The sequence below is a fragment of the Bos indicus x Bos taurus genome, chromosome 11 (genome assembly GCF_003369695.1).
Source record: "Bos indicus x Bos taurus breed Angus x Brahman F1 hybrid chromosome 11, Bos_hybrid_MaternalHap_v2.0, whole genome shotgun sequence".
Taxonomy (NCBI): domain Eukaryota; kingdom Metazoa; phylum Chordata; class Mammalia; order Artiodactyla; family Bovidae; genus Bos; species Bos indicus x Bos taurus.
Window position 1 is genome coordinate 74184712 of NC_040086.1, and position 13176 is coordinate 74197887.

Below are 13176 nucleotides of genomic sequence, written 5' to 3' on the forward strand. Positions count from 1 at the left end.
TGCTGTACAGATACTGGAAACCATTTATTACAAATGGTCCGGGCGCGGCTCCGCCTCACCTGTCTCCCAGCTGCAGGGCGGCCAGGTGCTGCCCCAGGACCTCTGCGGTCATCACTCTTCTGTCCACGGGCTGTGACCTGCGCCTCTGCTGGCCTTCTCCTGCCGCCCAGGAGCGGGGTCTGTGCTGTCCGGTTCCTAAAGCCTGTGGGAGAAGAGAAGAGTTGGGTGAGGGGTGGGGAAGGACAGGAAGGAACTTCCCAGCCCATCCCAGCTGACATCTTCCAGGCAGTTTCTGGGGGATAGGCTGAGCTGTCAGCTGTGCCCTAGGGCTGTGAGCTCTGGGCAGGAAATCTGCACATGAAACTCCCCTACCTGTCTATGCTTTTTATATATCTTATCTATCATTTTCCCCTAATTTTTTAAGTATAAATTTCATTTCAAAAGATTCCCACCTACTGTGACTAAACTATGGAGAAAAAAAATCTGGTCTAGTTTGGATGTAATAAGTAGTAAATGGTAGGAAAATGGGAGAGCAAAAACTCAGGAAAAAAGAGCTGAGGAAGCCTTAGCGGGAGGATCCTCTCTGAGCAGGTGGTCTCTCCCCTTATGAAGGGCACAACCTGTCCCCCGACAGTGGGGTCCAGGGCCCCACAACCTGCCTCTTTTCTGAGTGTCTTCGCCCAAGGCTGTCTTGTGGAAGGAAGCCCGTCTCTGCAACAGAACTGAGCTCGAGGAGACCCCACCACTTCCTCTGCCGCCTCTTTTTCAGCCCCTTCTTTGGCCACTGCCTGCTCTGCCCTTGGAGTCTGAGATGGAGGGGTCTGTCAGTGCTCTCTGGTGGGTGTTACACAGCTGTACCATCCCCGCCCTGCATCACCCCCGCAATCTCTGCTCACCAGGCCCTTCTTCTCATGCCTTTTACTCTCCTGGCTGATCTTCGAGGAATAAAACCGCCTTTCAAAAACAGTTTGATTTACGTCACTAGTCATTTTCACCTTATAAGGTGGAAATTTCTCTTCTGCACAGACAAGCTTTTCAGGACTATAAAGAATAGTAGAAGAAAATGATTTCAACTCAGTATAAATAGAATTGTACCATTCAATAATTGCCTGAAAATTTAGTGAACTCAGCACTCACTTCATGAAAATGAGAGACTGAGAAAACATCACTTGGTGGCTGTCGATCAGTCTGCCCCCACCCACACCCCCGCAGGCTCCATCCTTAGGCGGTGAGTCATGTGACCTTCTACGGCTGTAGCTGAGGCCTGCGACCCAGAGCCTCAGTCCCTAGAGTTGTAATTGGGACAGAGGACCTTCAGGCAGCCTCAGAGGGCTCAAACCAGAAAGGCAGAACCAGGGCATCCATTTTCCAGGACATGCACAAAAAAGCAGAGAAAGAGAAACGAAGCAGGTTCACAAAGAGAAGCTATGATAGATGCCCCACATCCATCATCCATCAAGTCCCAGAGAGGCAAGGAGTGACCTTGTGGTACCTTAAGCAGCCTGGCTATCTTTCTGACTGCCAAGGTCTGACTGTGTCCCCTCACAATTCATATGTTGAAACCCCCCAGCAAAGTGATGGTATTAGGAGGTGGGGCCTTTGGGAGGTGATTAGGTCATGAGAGCAGAGCCCTCCTGATTGGGATTAATGACCTTGTGAAACAGGCCTGAGAGTGCCGTCACCCTTTCCACCAGTGAGAAGACTCAGTGTCTGAATCAGGAAGCCAGTCCTCACCAGACTCTGAATCTGCCAGCACCTTGATCTTGAATTTCCCTGCCTCCACCAAGAGAAATATATTTCTGTCATTTATAAGCCACCCAGTGTCAGCTCCTGTTACCGCAGCCTGAACAGATGGAGACACTGACTGTGGCTTCCATGAGAGATGGGTGCTTTCTAACATACCCAGGCCCCCTTCCCTTTTTTTCAAATTGAGAAGGACTCCACTTTTTTTGATCAAACTGTCTCTAACAAAGTTACCTCACTCTTAAGTCCTTTTATTACTTTATTGAACAGCAATGTGAGGCACCCACAGGTGCATCCTCTCGGAAGGTTTCCCAGGGCTGTCTCCATCCCTGCCCGGGAAGCCAAGGCCTCTCTATGGAAATCACCTTCACCTCCACTCCTCCATTCATTCATCCCACAAGTACTGACTCCTCATCTGCTATCTTCCAGCTAAGGGCTGGGAACACCAAGATACATTAGCAACCCCTGCCCTCAGGGAGCTTGCTGCAGAGAGAGGAGGCAGGAAGGGGAGCAGAGGAACAGCCAAGCGATAATCCCCCAAGTGCTGACTTGATCCACATATTTCTGTGCTTTGTCATATTTCTTTTCTTTAGAGAGAGGGGATTTTTTTAGACAAAGCCAGAAAAGGTAGCACGGCCCAGAGAGCACCTTATGTGCTAGTTGGGCTGGACGTTATTGTAATGGTTATGGGAATCTACTAAAGGGTTTTTAGTTCGGGAGGTTGATCACTTTGAAGAGATTCCTCTGGCTGTGAGGTGGAGGGTCCATCAGAAGAGACAGACTCAAAGGCAGAATATCAACTAAAGAAATGTGACCGTCTATAAAGGCTGAGGAGCCAGAGAGGGGAGATGAGGAAATAACGCAATATAAAGGCTTTGCCTTGCTAGGGGATGAGGAGTTATATAATTATTGATGTTTAAATAAAAATATTTGTTAAAATTTGTAAAAAAAAAAAAAAAAAAACCACGAAACCAAAAATAGAACACAAAACTTTCAAATCACAGGAAAGCAGAAACAAAGTAGTGTTGTTCATTCCAGCAAAACTCAGGATGGGGGATAAAAAGGAAACACCAAGAGAACATGACAGACATGACAGGAATGCTTTTTTTTTTTCTTTTGCTGTAGAAAATTTGCAAAGGCCAATGCTCCTACTGCAACAACTTAAGAGAAAATAAAAAAAATTCAGCCCCTTGAAGCCCCACAAAATTCCTGTTTTAAAGTCACTGGCCAGCAGTGGAGCAGTTCTTCCAGAGGAAACAGTCCTTCAGAGGGAGCTGTCGGTCTCGGGCTACCTTCTCCCCTGGGAGCTTTGGTCAACATCAGGTAGCAGGGACTGATTTCTCCATCCTCCCAGCATATCTTTGGCAGATTTTCTCTCCCAGGCCTGGTGCTGTCCTGGAAAGTGGGTAGTTAACCCTGTTCTGAACAAACCCCCTCCCTGGGGATGGGGGAAAGTCAAACCAGGGCACTGGAACTAGGTTTCCCCATCAGGGGCGGAGATCCTCCAGGCCCTGAGGATCTCCGCAGCCTTCCTCACAACTTCTCTGAAAAGGAACAAAGTAAGATGCTTGAACTATAAAAATAAAACAATTGAAAATAAAAACTCAGTGGATGGATTTAACAACAGATGGTTAGATACAACCGAAGAGATAAAGAGTAAAAATACCTAGAATTAAATTTGGAGCAACTTGGAAATGACACAAGAAAGGGTAAGAGGGAAGTTACAGTGAGAAAATCTAAAATACGGTTAACTGGAATTCAGAAAGAAAACAGTATATGGCAGAGGTAACAAAGAGAAAATGAATGAAAACCTCCCTGAACTGACTGAAGACATCACTTTACAGATACAAAAAGATGCATAAATGCCAATTAGATTCAAAAAAAAAAAAAAAATCCACACCTAGGGACATCATAGAAAACTACTGAAAATCAAAGACAACAAGAAAATGTTAAAAGCATCCAGATAAAAAGATAACTGTCTCCAGAAGAACAACAGCAGGATGGGCAATTTTAAGAGCAAAAGACAGGGATATATGTTGAAAGAAAATATCTGCCAACCTAACATTCTTAATCCTGTGAGAACAGCCTTCAAAAATGAAAGTAAAGTCTTGAAAAGGCTACATGCTGTGTGACTCCAGCTGTATAACATAACCAGGCCAAACTCTGGCCACAGCAAAAAGACCTTTACCTGCATTTGCTGTGTGTTTTGCTTCCCACAGGCCTCGCAAAGGCTTTGGGCCTGTCCTTTGAAACCATGCTGTGGAGACTGAACGTGAACTGGGGCAGTCTGGCATACTGCCTGGCCTTCTCTAGCTCTTTAAATTCTTTTAAGGTACATCGTTTTCCTACAGGAAGATAAAAATCTAAATCAACACCTTTAAGGTCAGCTCCAGTCACCCTTGCGGTAGGAGATCACTAGAGAACTGAAGTCTCTAAAGGTGAAGCCCCGTGATCACAAAGTACCTGTCGTGTACTGAAAAACAGCTCTCTGCTCTTCATCTATCTCTTGCTGTCTTATAAACAGAGGATCACAGAATGGTGGGACCGCAACCTGCAAGAAAATGACTCTCTGAGGACCCAAGTACAATTTGTTTTAAATCTGTCTGAAGCATTCGAGTGTGGCCTTACTATACGCTAAAGCAGCTGAGAACAAGGACCCAGGAGTAATGTCATACAGAGCAAGGGAAGCATAAATGCCACCCGCCTCACCCAAGAATATTTCACTGAGCCTTAAGTGGCTGAATGGAGCAAGGGCTACCCAAAGAGAAGACACATACTCCCGTTAAGAGTTCTACAGTATCAATGCATCAGTCAACAAGTATCTGCTGATGCAACTGCAGGGGTGGCTGCCTCCCAGCGGGGTCCTGTATTCAGGAATCTCTCAGTCTAGAACAGACAAGTCAAGGATGACAACTACCTCGTCGTGAGAGGCATCAGCTTAGCTGCTTTAGGAGCACAAAAAGAAAGAAAGAAAGAAAGTCACTCAGTCATGTCCGACTCTTTGTGACCCCATGGACTATAGCCTATGAGGCTCTTCCGTCCATGGGATTTTCCAGGCAAGAGTACAGGAGTGGGTTGCCATTTCCTTCTCCAGGGTATCTTCCCAACCCAGGGATTGAACCCAGGTCTCCCACATTGCAGGCAGACGCTTTACCATCTGAATCACCAAGGAAGCCCTGGGAGCACAAGGCAGAGCTCTAAGCCAGCTTGGGAGGAAGGGCACTCCTTGAGGGCTGACCACTGGTCTCTAAGGGCCTGTGAGAACCTCAGGGCAGGAGAACAGTACATGCTGAGGTCCAGGGCCAGCTACAGAGGCCGTGGAGGAAGGTGGTTTTCTCCTTCCCTCCGCATCCTGAGTATAAGCTTTAGACAGAAGAACTATTCCCCCTTTTTACTTCCCCACACACTTGATCTTGACCCAATGCTATTTGCAAGGACAACAGCCACTGAATGAGGAAACAGCATAGTGACTCCCCAACAGAATACTCAGTGAGTCCCCCAGAGCCAAAAAGACCTTCCTATCTTCACAACCATGACCGGCCTTAGTTTTCGGGGAAAAGAAAAAATAAACCACTTTCCTCTTCAGAGATCAGGTGGCCACTTCTGCTATGCAAGAGTAAAACACGTGAAACCTACATCTCAAAATGGTAATACCTATACTGTCAGTGTAAAAGGTGAAGATGCATTACAAGCTCAACTACTGGCTCCTGGACAGCCTTTCCTGCGTCCCTCCATCCACCTCTTCCATGAAGGAGCTCTCCCTGCGCTGGTTCTGTGACACTCCTGTCACATTCACTGTCCACTTACCTTCCCTGACCTCCTGGGCTTCCAGTTGCTGAATGTGAGTGGATAGAGGACTGAATGAACAAATGAATTATCACACACACATATGTGCCTTTTCCACAATGTTCATTCCCAAGTGATCAAAATTACTTTGGTTTCTTAATCTAAAACTCAGGGGAAATGCTTTTGTGGATTTTGTTTTAAGTGAATGCAGAATAACTATAAGACTTCTAAAACAACCAGGTTTTCCCCAACCCCAGAGCTTCTAAGAATAAATAGATAATAATAGGTAATGTACTTACCTTTCCATAATTTGGGTCCTTTTTTGTCATATAAAAAGGATTGTATACTTCAGGATCATAAAAGTCTCCAAATATAATTTCCTTTAAACAAAAAAGTACACTTAAGAGCAAAGCACTACAAACAAGTGTGTTTTTGCAAGATTCAAAAAAGCCAAATACTTTATTCCATTTTTTATATAAAATCATAGATTCAAAGGGTTCAGAGAAACCTTAGAAGTAATCTGGACTGCACTGAGAGTCCACTACCTTCTGGAAGAAGTAATCATCCAGCTTTAGTCTCAAGTCACTCACTAGCCTTATTTGAGGAACTTCTCTGCTTCATGAGGGCTTCCCTGGTAGCTCAGCTGGTAAAGAATCCACCTACAATGCAGGACATCCTGGTTCGATTACAGGAAGATCCCCTGGAGAAGGAACAGACTACCCACTCCAGTACTCTTGGGCTTCCCTGGTGGTTTAGATGGTCAAGAATCCGCCTGCAATGCAGGAGACCCTGGGTTTGATCTCTGGGTTGGAAAGATCCCTTGGAGAGGGCATGGCAACCCACTCCAGTATTCATGCCTGGAGAATCCCCATGGACAGAAGGGCCTGGTGGGCTACAGTCCACAGGGTCGCAAAGAGTCAGACACAACTGAGCAACTAAGCACAGCACAGCTCTGCTCCATTAGGCAGATACTCTCTTGGTCATTCTAACCACTAGGAAGCTTGTCCTTAGAACAGAGCTGAAGTCTGCCTTGTCACTGCCAGTTCTCCCCATGAAGCAACACAAAATACATCTAGTCTTCATCCGCGTCAGCCTTTTACAATACATACTTAAAAGATTTCATTTCCCCTCATGTCATCTCTTCCCTAGGCTAAACTCGCTATGTATTTTTTTCCACTTTTCCTCCTGTGAAGTGTTGTCAAGCCTGTACCCTTTTCTAAGGGTTCTGTAACTGGTGACTGTCCGTGGGTGGACAGGCTGGACCCAACATTTCCCACTCAGAGCACTGCCTCTCAATACTGCCTAAAAGCTTGGATGATTTCTTGGAAGCCAGCTCACATGGCTGACTCACATTGAATTTACTGTCATTTTAAATCACTTGACTTCAACACATGGTTTTTCTAAGGCATGGCTTTCTCATTGTATGCTTGTGCAATCACATTTTTGCACATACTTGTAAGACTTTGCACTTTGTTTCAAAGTGACCTGGATTTACCCTTGAGCTCTGCCTCTTAGGGTGCTTGCTGCTGCTGCTGCTAAGTTGCTTCAGTCTTGTCCGACTCTGCGCGACCCCATAGACGGCAGCCCACCAGGCTCCCCTGTCCCTGGTATTCTCCAGGCAATAACACTGGAGTGGGTTGCCATTTCCTTCTCCAATGCATGAAAGTGAAAAGTGAAAGTGAAGTCGCTTAGTTGTGTCCGACTCTTAGTGACCCCATGGACTGTAGCCTACCAGGCTCCTCCGTCCATGAGATTTTCCAGGCAAGAGTACTGGAGTGGGGTGCCATTGCCTTCTCCATTAGGGTGCTTAGGAAGATGTATTTAGTGTACACATCCAGAAATTTTGCTCATTAAATATACTTACATCTATAGTATTCCAGTCACATTACTCTAGATCTCTGCTGAATATGTGGAAATTTAGGTGGGCCTCAATTTCAAAAGAGAGTCCTGATTTCAAAGTTAAAGAGAGAAAAATCTTCCATAGAAGAAGCCAAAATTTGTTCTCATTTAATAAAACTGAGAAACAGAGGATAGAAACTGGAGGTCCCTTCACCTAATGGTTGCTAACTCAATAGCTGTGGAGAAGTCCCCTCTCCTTCACCCACAACGTACTGAAGAGACTGGAAAGCCACACACACCTGCCCAGCTCTGCTTTTAACTAGGACTTCTGATGTGACCTGGTTTATGGACAATGACCCCTAAGGGGAAATCTGCTAGGAGCTTCTGAAGACTTTTTGCTTCCTGATCAAAGGATGAGATATAAGAAATGGGCCCTCAGACATCATTTCTCACCCTTTCTTCCTGCCTAATACCCAGAGCTATAAGAAACCAAATGTGCTTACAAATGTGAGGATGATGGGCATAGACTGAAAATACTCAGGATATCAGAACAGGAAAAAAACAAAACAAAACTGGGTTATTAATGACATTCTTAGACTTCCAGAACGCACCATGAGACCACAAACCCCTCTGTTTCTTATTGAGTAACCAATAAATGTTCTTACGGCTTAAGCCCGTTACATTATTAACAATCACCAAAAAGCATGCCTGATAAATCTAGTTCCAAATAAACACTTCTGTTCCCTCTACCTTAAACTTTGGATTTAAAAATGCAGTAGGCTGTTTTACAGTTCCATGAATTCATCTTAGATACAAAAACAAATTTGAGAATCTGCATAATCAATGAAAATATCAGCCCAAATTTTCAAATAATATTTCACTAAAAAAGTCTCTCAGTACCGTTTTATTTGTGTGCTTTAAAAAATATTCAAAATTCTCTTGTTTTGTTTTCTCCAACGCTTTATATGAAATTACTTTTTCCATAATTCTTTGCTGAAGAGGCTTTGCGACATTTTCAGTCCATTTTTTATGCAACAGCTCTTTTTTTCTTTCCTTAAAGGCATCCAGATGCTGAAAATACGTATCCAGTCTCTAATGAAGTGATACAAACAAGGAAAGAAAACAAGTTACTAAGAGGTTTTACATTTATTTTAATCTGAATAAGTTGGGGGGGATACTTGTTCTCACTCCTAAACTCTCAGCACATTCAGGCTGCAAAGTCACAGAATAAGATAATCAAAGAACAGACTAAAGTTCAGAAAGAGAACCTGAGAGCATAGAGCATGCAGAACCCATGGACAGTTTACACCACAACAGTGCCTCCAGACCAAACCACATCCAAACCCTTCCTAACTCAGGAAACTGTGCTTTTCAGGATTCAAAGCATTCCCTGGTCACCATTCCTCATCTCCAGCCTTTATCATCAGTAAAGTCTGTGATAAAAGTGGTAGAGGAATAAGAGCACCAGACTTGATTCAACACCTCTCTTTCTCTCTGAGGGTAAACCCACCTTCGTCTTTTGAGGCTCATATGAGAATATATATGTGAACCTCCTTTATACACTATGTCACAGTACAAACGTTCAGGTATTGTATACCTCTCACTGAGATGAAAACCTCCTTAAATTTGTTAATTCCATAGTGATGATCAGTACTGATTCGTCATTACCCTTAAATACTAATTCATTTCTCGTGGCTTTATAGCTCCCCACTGTGATGTGGGAACATAAGAGAGTGAGGTAAGTTCTAGGCAAAAATTTCTATTCAGTACCAGGGGAGTAGTTAGAATAATCTCTCAGATCCCTTAAGGATAAATCTGGGAAACCTGACCTCTTAGTGATCCTGCAAGGAGAAAGCACCAGCTCAGATCTATGTAGTATCAATGGGTGATTCAAGGGAGGCTCATTCTCCCAGAAAAAATGACTCTCTCTGACATGGTAACATCCTCTTGGCCACACTGCTCTATATCACTCTTGCTTATCTAGAACACACTTAGAATCCACTCTGTAGCCAATTCTTACCTTTGCAATACAATTTTCTCTAAATAATATTGCATATACAGCTTCATCAATGTCTTCTCTGGCTAATGCCTAAAATTATAGAATTAAATATTAAGATGTAGATCCTGAATAAACAAGCCTGTGACAAAACTCAATGTATTTTACCAATAATTTAAGTGTGAATCTAACATCTGTACCTCAAAACATATTTTGTAACTTATTATGGAAATGTTCAAACACAATTCTCCATGAAGCCATCACCCAGGTCCAAGAATGATCAATTCAGTCAATCTTATTTCATCTAAATCCCTACTCACTCCCTTGCCCGCTACTAGATTATTTTGAAACAAATCTCTTACATCACACCATGATTTTTAAAGTACCAAGAAAGTGTATTAAAAAGCAGAGATACCACTTTGCTGACAAAGGTCTGTATAGTCAAAGCTATGGTTTTTCCAGTAGTCATGTATGGATTTGAGAGTTGGACCATACAGAAGGCTGAGTGCCAAAGAATTGATGCTTTTGAATTGTGGTGCTGGAGAAGACTCTTGAGATTCCCTTGGACTGCAAGGAGATCAAACCAGTGAATCCTAAAGGAAATCAACCCAGAATATTCACTGGAAGGATTGATGCTGAAGCTGAAGCTCCAATACTGTGGCCACCTGATGCGAAGAGCCAACTCACTGGGAAAGACCTTGATGCTGGGAAAAACTGAGAGCAGGAGAAGAGGGCGACATAAGTTGAGATAGTTGGATGGCATCACCAACTCAAAGGACATGAGTTTGGGCAAACTCCAGGAGACAGTGAAGGACAGGGAAGCCTGGTGTGCTGCAGTCCAAGGGGTCACAAAGAGTAAGACACAACTTAGTGACTGAACAACAATAAAATGAAGCCTCTTTACAGGCAGTCTGTGGGTATGTTTTAAAAGCCCTTGAAGTTCCCTGACTTCTGCTAGGTCTCTTTATAAGTTAAAACCTCCTTATAAGTCAAAACTGCAGAAGTTTGACTTAGTTTGACTGGACCAGAGCCAGTTAGTTGGGAACTCCTGGCTAAGAACCAAGATGGTTTTACATTTAGGGACTAGCTGTTTCCATTATGAGTTTGGGTAAAGCTGATGCACTTAAATCCTTACTCTAGGGCTTTTCATTTGGATCACTATGAACTGATCTTCCAGTCTTTACTCTTACAGAAGTAAGTAGGAACAAATGGAAAAGCAATAAAAATTAAGTATCTGCAAGAGAAGTGCTGTTACCTAAAAGAATTATCTACTGAAAAGTGATAGATTCTTAAAACTATGTTATTCAATCTCTGGCTTTTCTTTCAGTTCTGTCACAGTGAGTGCATCAGAATGAACTAAATCCCACACTCAAATACTAACTCTGTGAATAACAGAAATCTTGAAAGGGACAGTTGTATTTTTACTTGTAGATATAACAGCTTTGCATGAAATCTAAAATGATATTCAGATAGCTACTAGGGTCCTCTCCAAAATAAAACTCTCCTGATAATATGAACAGACTCTTGCTTTAAAATAAACCCTTCTTAAACTTATTTTAACATGATAATTGAAAAATCATGTAAAACAATTAAATGTTTTCCCCTAATACAACAATACAAATTTAGAATAATCAATCTATTTATCTGAAGTAGAAACATACACTAACAATCATCTTGGGAAATCAATTTTTTAGCCATCCTATTAACACTATTAGCAAATGTTATACATACTACTGGTTATATGCAGATTTTCAAACCAACTTTTTTTTTTAAAGGAAATTCTTTTTGTTTTAACAGCTCCCTCTTGGTGATTTTGTAAGAAAATATAAGGAGGATGTTAATGATTTCTAGCAGCACTTTTGAAATCTGTATTTTTCTGTGCATGTACACGCATGCATGCACGCACGCACACAATCTCACCACTCTTACTGCCACCACAGTAAAAGGGGAAAAACAGGGGAAATATCCAAGAACTTCTCTATAAGATAATGAAACTTTATGAGAAAATCATTGCTTTACCAGATCCTGAAGTATCATGAAGTAACTGCAAGCGCAGGCCGGGCCTCCCCTGCTCTCCTGCAGGGCAGCTCCAGGACCCCTGTGATTACCCACTGCTGCCCTGTGGCCGTCCTCACCCTTCCTGACCACGGGAAACAGGACGACCACCCTGGGCCAAATGTGACCCCCGCCCCCTGCCTTTCCCACTGGATGAATTTCTTAAGCACCAAGTCTGTGCCAGGCGCTGTTCTAGTTCTGGGGAAAACAACTGTGATTAAGACACAATAGATCTTAATTTCAAGGGATTTATGCCCCATCACCAAAAGACGGGCCCCTAAATACCATATAATTTTACCTCCATCAACGTGACTGACTCGAGTTCTGGCCACTTTTCTAATTGTTCAGGCCCAAAATGTTTACCACAGTTGGACATTTTTGTGGCAGCCATATATATAATACAATCCCTGAGGGGAGAAAGAGTAAATTGAGGAGATAGGCGAGTCCAGTTGAAAAAGTGTAGGTCTTTGAGCTCAGAGAGCGGTTAAACACTTCATAGTCTCGGTTAAGTAAAACAAAAAAATCCTCCAGCGCCCCTAAACCTGTTTCACAAAGTGGGTGACTAGTTAGGCTCCCTGACCTGCGGCCTTGCGGACCCAGCCAGGCAACGCCTCAGGGTCCGCCTGGGCCACGCCGCGGAGGGGCTGCTGGAGTGGTCGCGGGCCTGGCCGCTCCCTGCCCCCCACCTCGAGCGTAGGGCCATCCGGAAATGGCACAGGGGACTGACCGTTCTGGGAGGGGGAAAGGGAGCGCCTTCTAAAAACAAGCTAAAGCCCCCTGTTTAGACCCCAACCCCTCTTCCTTCAATCCGCCTACGCCTCTTATCCACCCGGAAGTCAGCAAAGAGGGGAGCTCGGGCCCCCCACATCCTCAGCCTCGTGCCGCCCCAGCCCCTCCGCTCCAGCCGGCCTTCAACCATCCAATCCTTTCAACCGTCCACCCTAGGTTTTCTTTCTTTTTTTTTTAAACAAAAAATGTAGGTCATGTAAAGTTTACTAAAGAGAATGTACCATTTACCTGTATGATCTAGGGCTACAAGTAGAAGCGCGAGGATAGGTTTTCAGCGCCCCTTTTGCCCAAGGAAAACCTAATTGTCTTCTCCTGCGCTCCAGATCCCGCCTACTGAGCTCCTGGGTGAGTGAGTGAAGTCGCTCAGTCGTGTCCGACTCTTTGCCACCCTTTGGATTGTAGCCCCCCAGGCTCCTCCGTCCATGGGATTCTCCAGGCAAGAATACTGGAGTGGGTCGCCATTTCCTTCTCCAGAGCTCCTGGGAGCAGGAGTCAAACTCAACATGAGCCAGAGGCAGACATGCAGACCCAGAATCAGCTAGTGGGTAATCAAAAGGAGTTTTTTAATTTTCTAAAGACTGTTGGGAAAACATAGGGAGACTATGTGGGTATGGATTTTCAGGGTGCCTGACAATTTAAGGAAAGAGCAAGTGAATTGAGGTGGGTGCTAAGTAAGGCAACAGTTAGTATTTTTATTGTATCTCTGAGGCAACATTTAACTCCTGTGGGAAATACATTTGCAATAACTGTCAATATATAGTACGGTCATTTCTTAATTATCATACAGACAATTGGACTCAAAGACAAAGTTCACTGCAGATGCTTTTCTTAGAGAACATTTCTTGAGTGCTTTCCTTGGTCCTCAATCTGAGCGCTTCCTGCAACAGATGGCTTCCTTTGAAGCAGCCTTCTTTTGTGTCCTCTTTGACCAGTCAAGGACCAGGGTGTGTACTCCTTGGTTGCTAAAA

General features: G+C 43.9%; 1 protein-coding gene across 1 annotated transcript; it reads right to left on the bottom strand.

The window, feature by feature from the left end:
* Positions 1–13173, bottom strand: FAM228A (family with sequence similarity 228 member A). The gene is made up of 8 exons (XM_027555955.1): positions 11718–13173; positions 9389–9457; positions 8269–8460; positions 5829–5909; positions 4207–4294; positions 3932–4088; positions 897–1041; positions 1–202 (listed from the first exon to the last, which is right to left on the bottom strand). The coding sequence occupies exons 1-8, from the start codon at positions 11808–11810 to the stop codon at positions 56–58; spliced, it is 972 nt and encodes a 323-aa protein (XP_027411756.1). The 5' UTR covers positions 11811–13173; the 3' UTR covers positions 1–55.
* Between the last annotated feature and the right edge of the window lie 3 nt (positions 13174–13176).

Excerpts from the sequence above, each read along its gene's own strand:
- FAM228A (XM_027555955.1), bottom strand. The coding sequence starts at position 11,810 with ATGGCTGCCACAAAAATGTCCAACTGTGGTAAACATTTTGGGCCTGAA. Across the intron at positions 9,458-11,717 it reads AGTCAGTCACGTTGATGGAG|GCATTAGCCAGAGAAGACAT; the intron begins GTAAAATTATAT and ends CTATAATTTTAG. Across the intron at positions 1,042-3,931 it reads AAAACACACAGCAAATGCAG|TCCTGAAAAGCTTGTCTGTG; the intron begins GTAAAGGTCTTT and ends TATTCTTTATAG.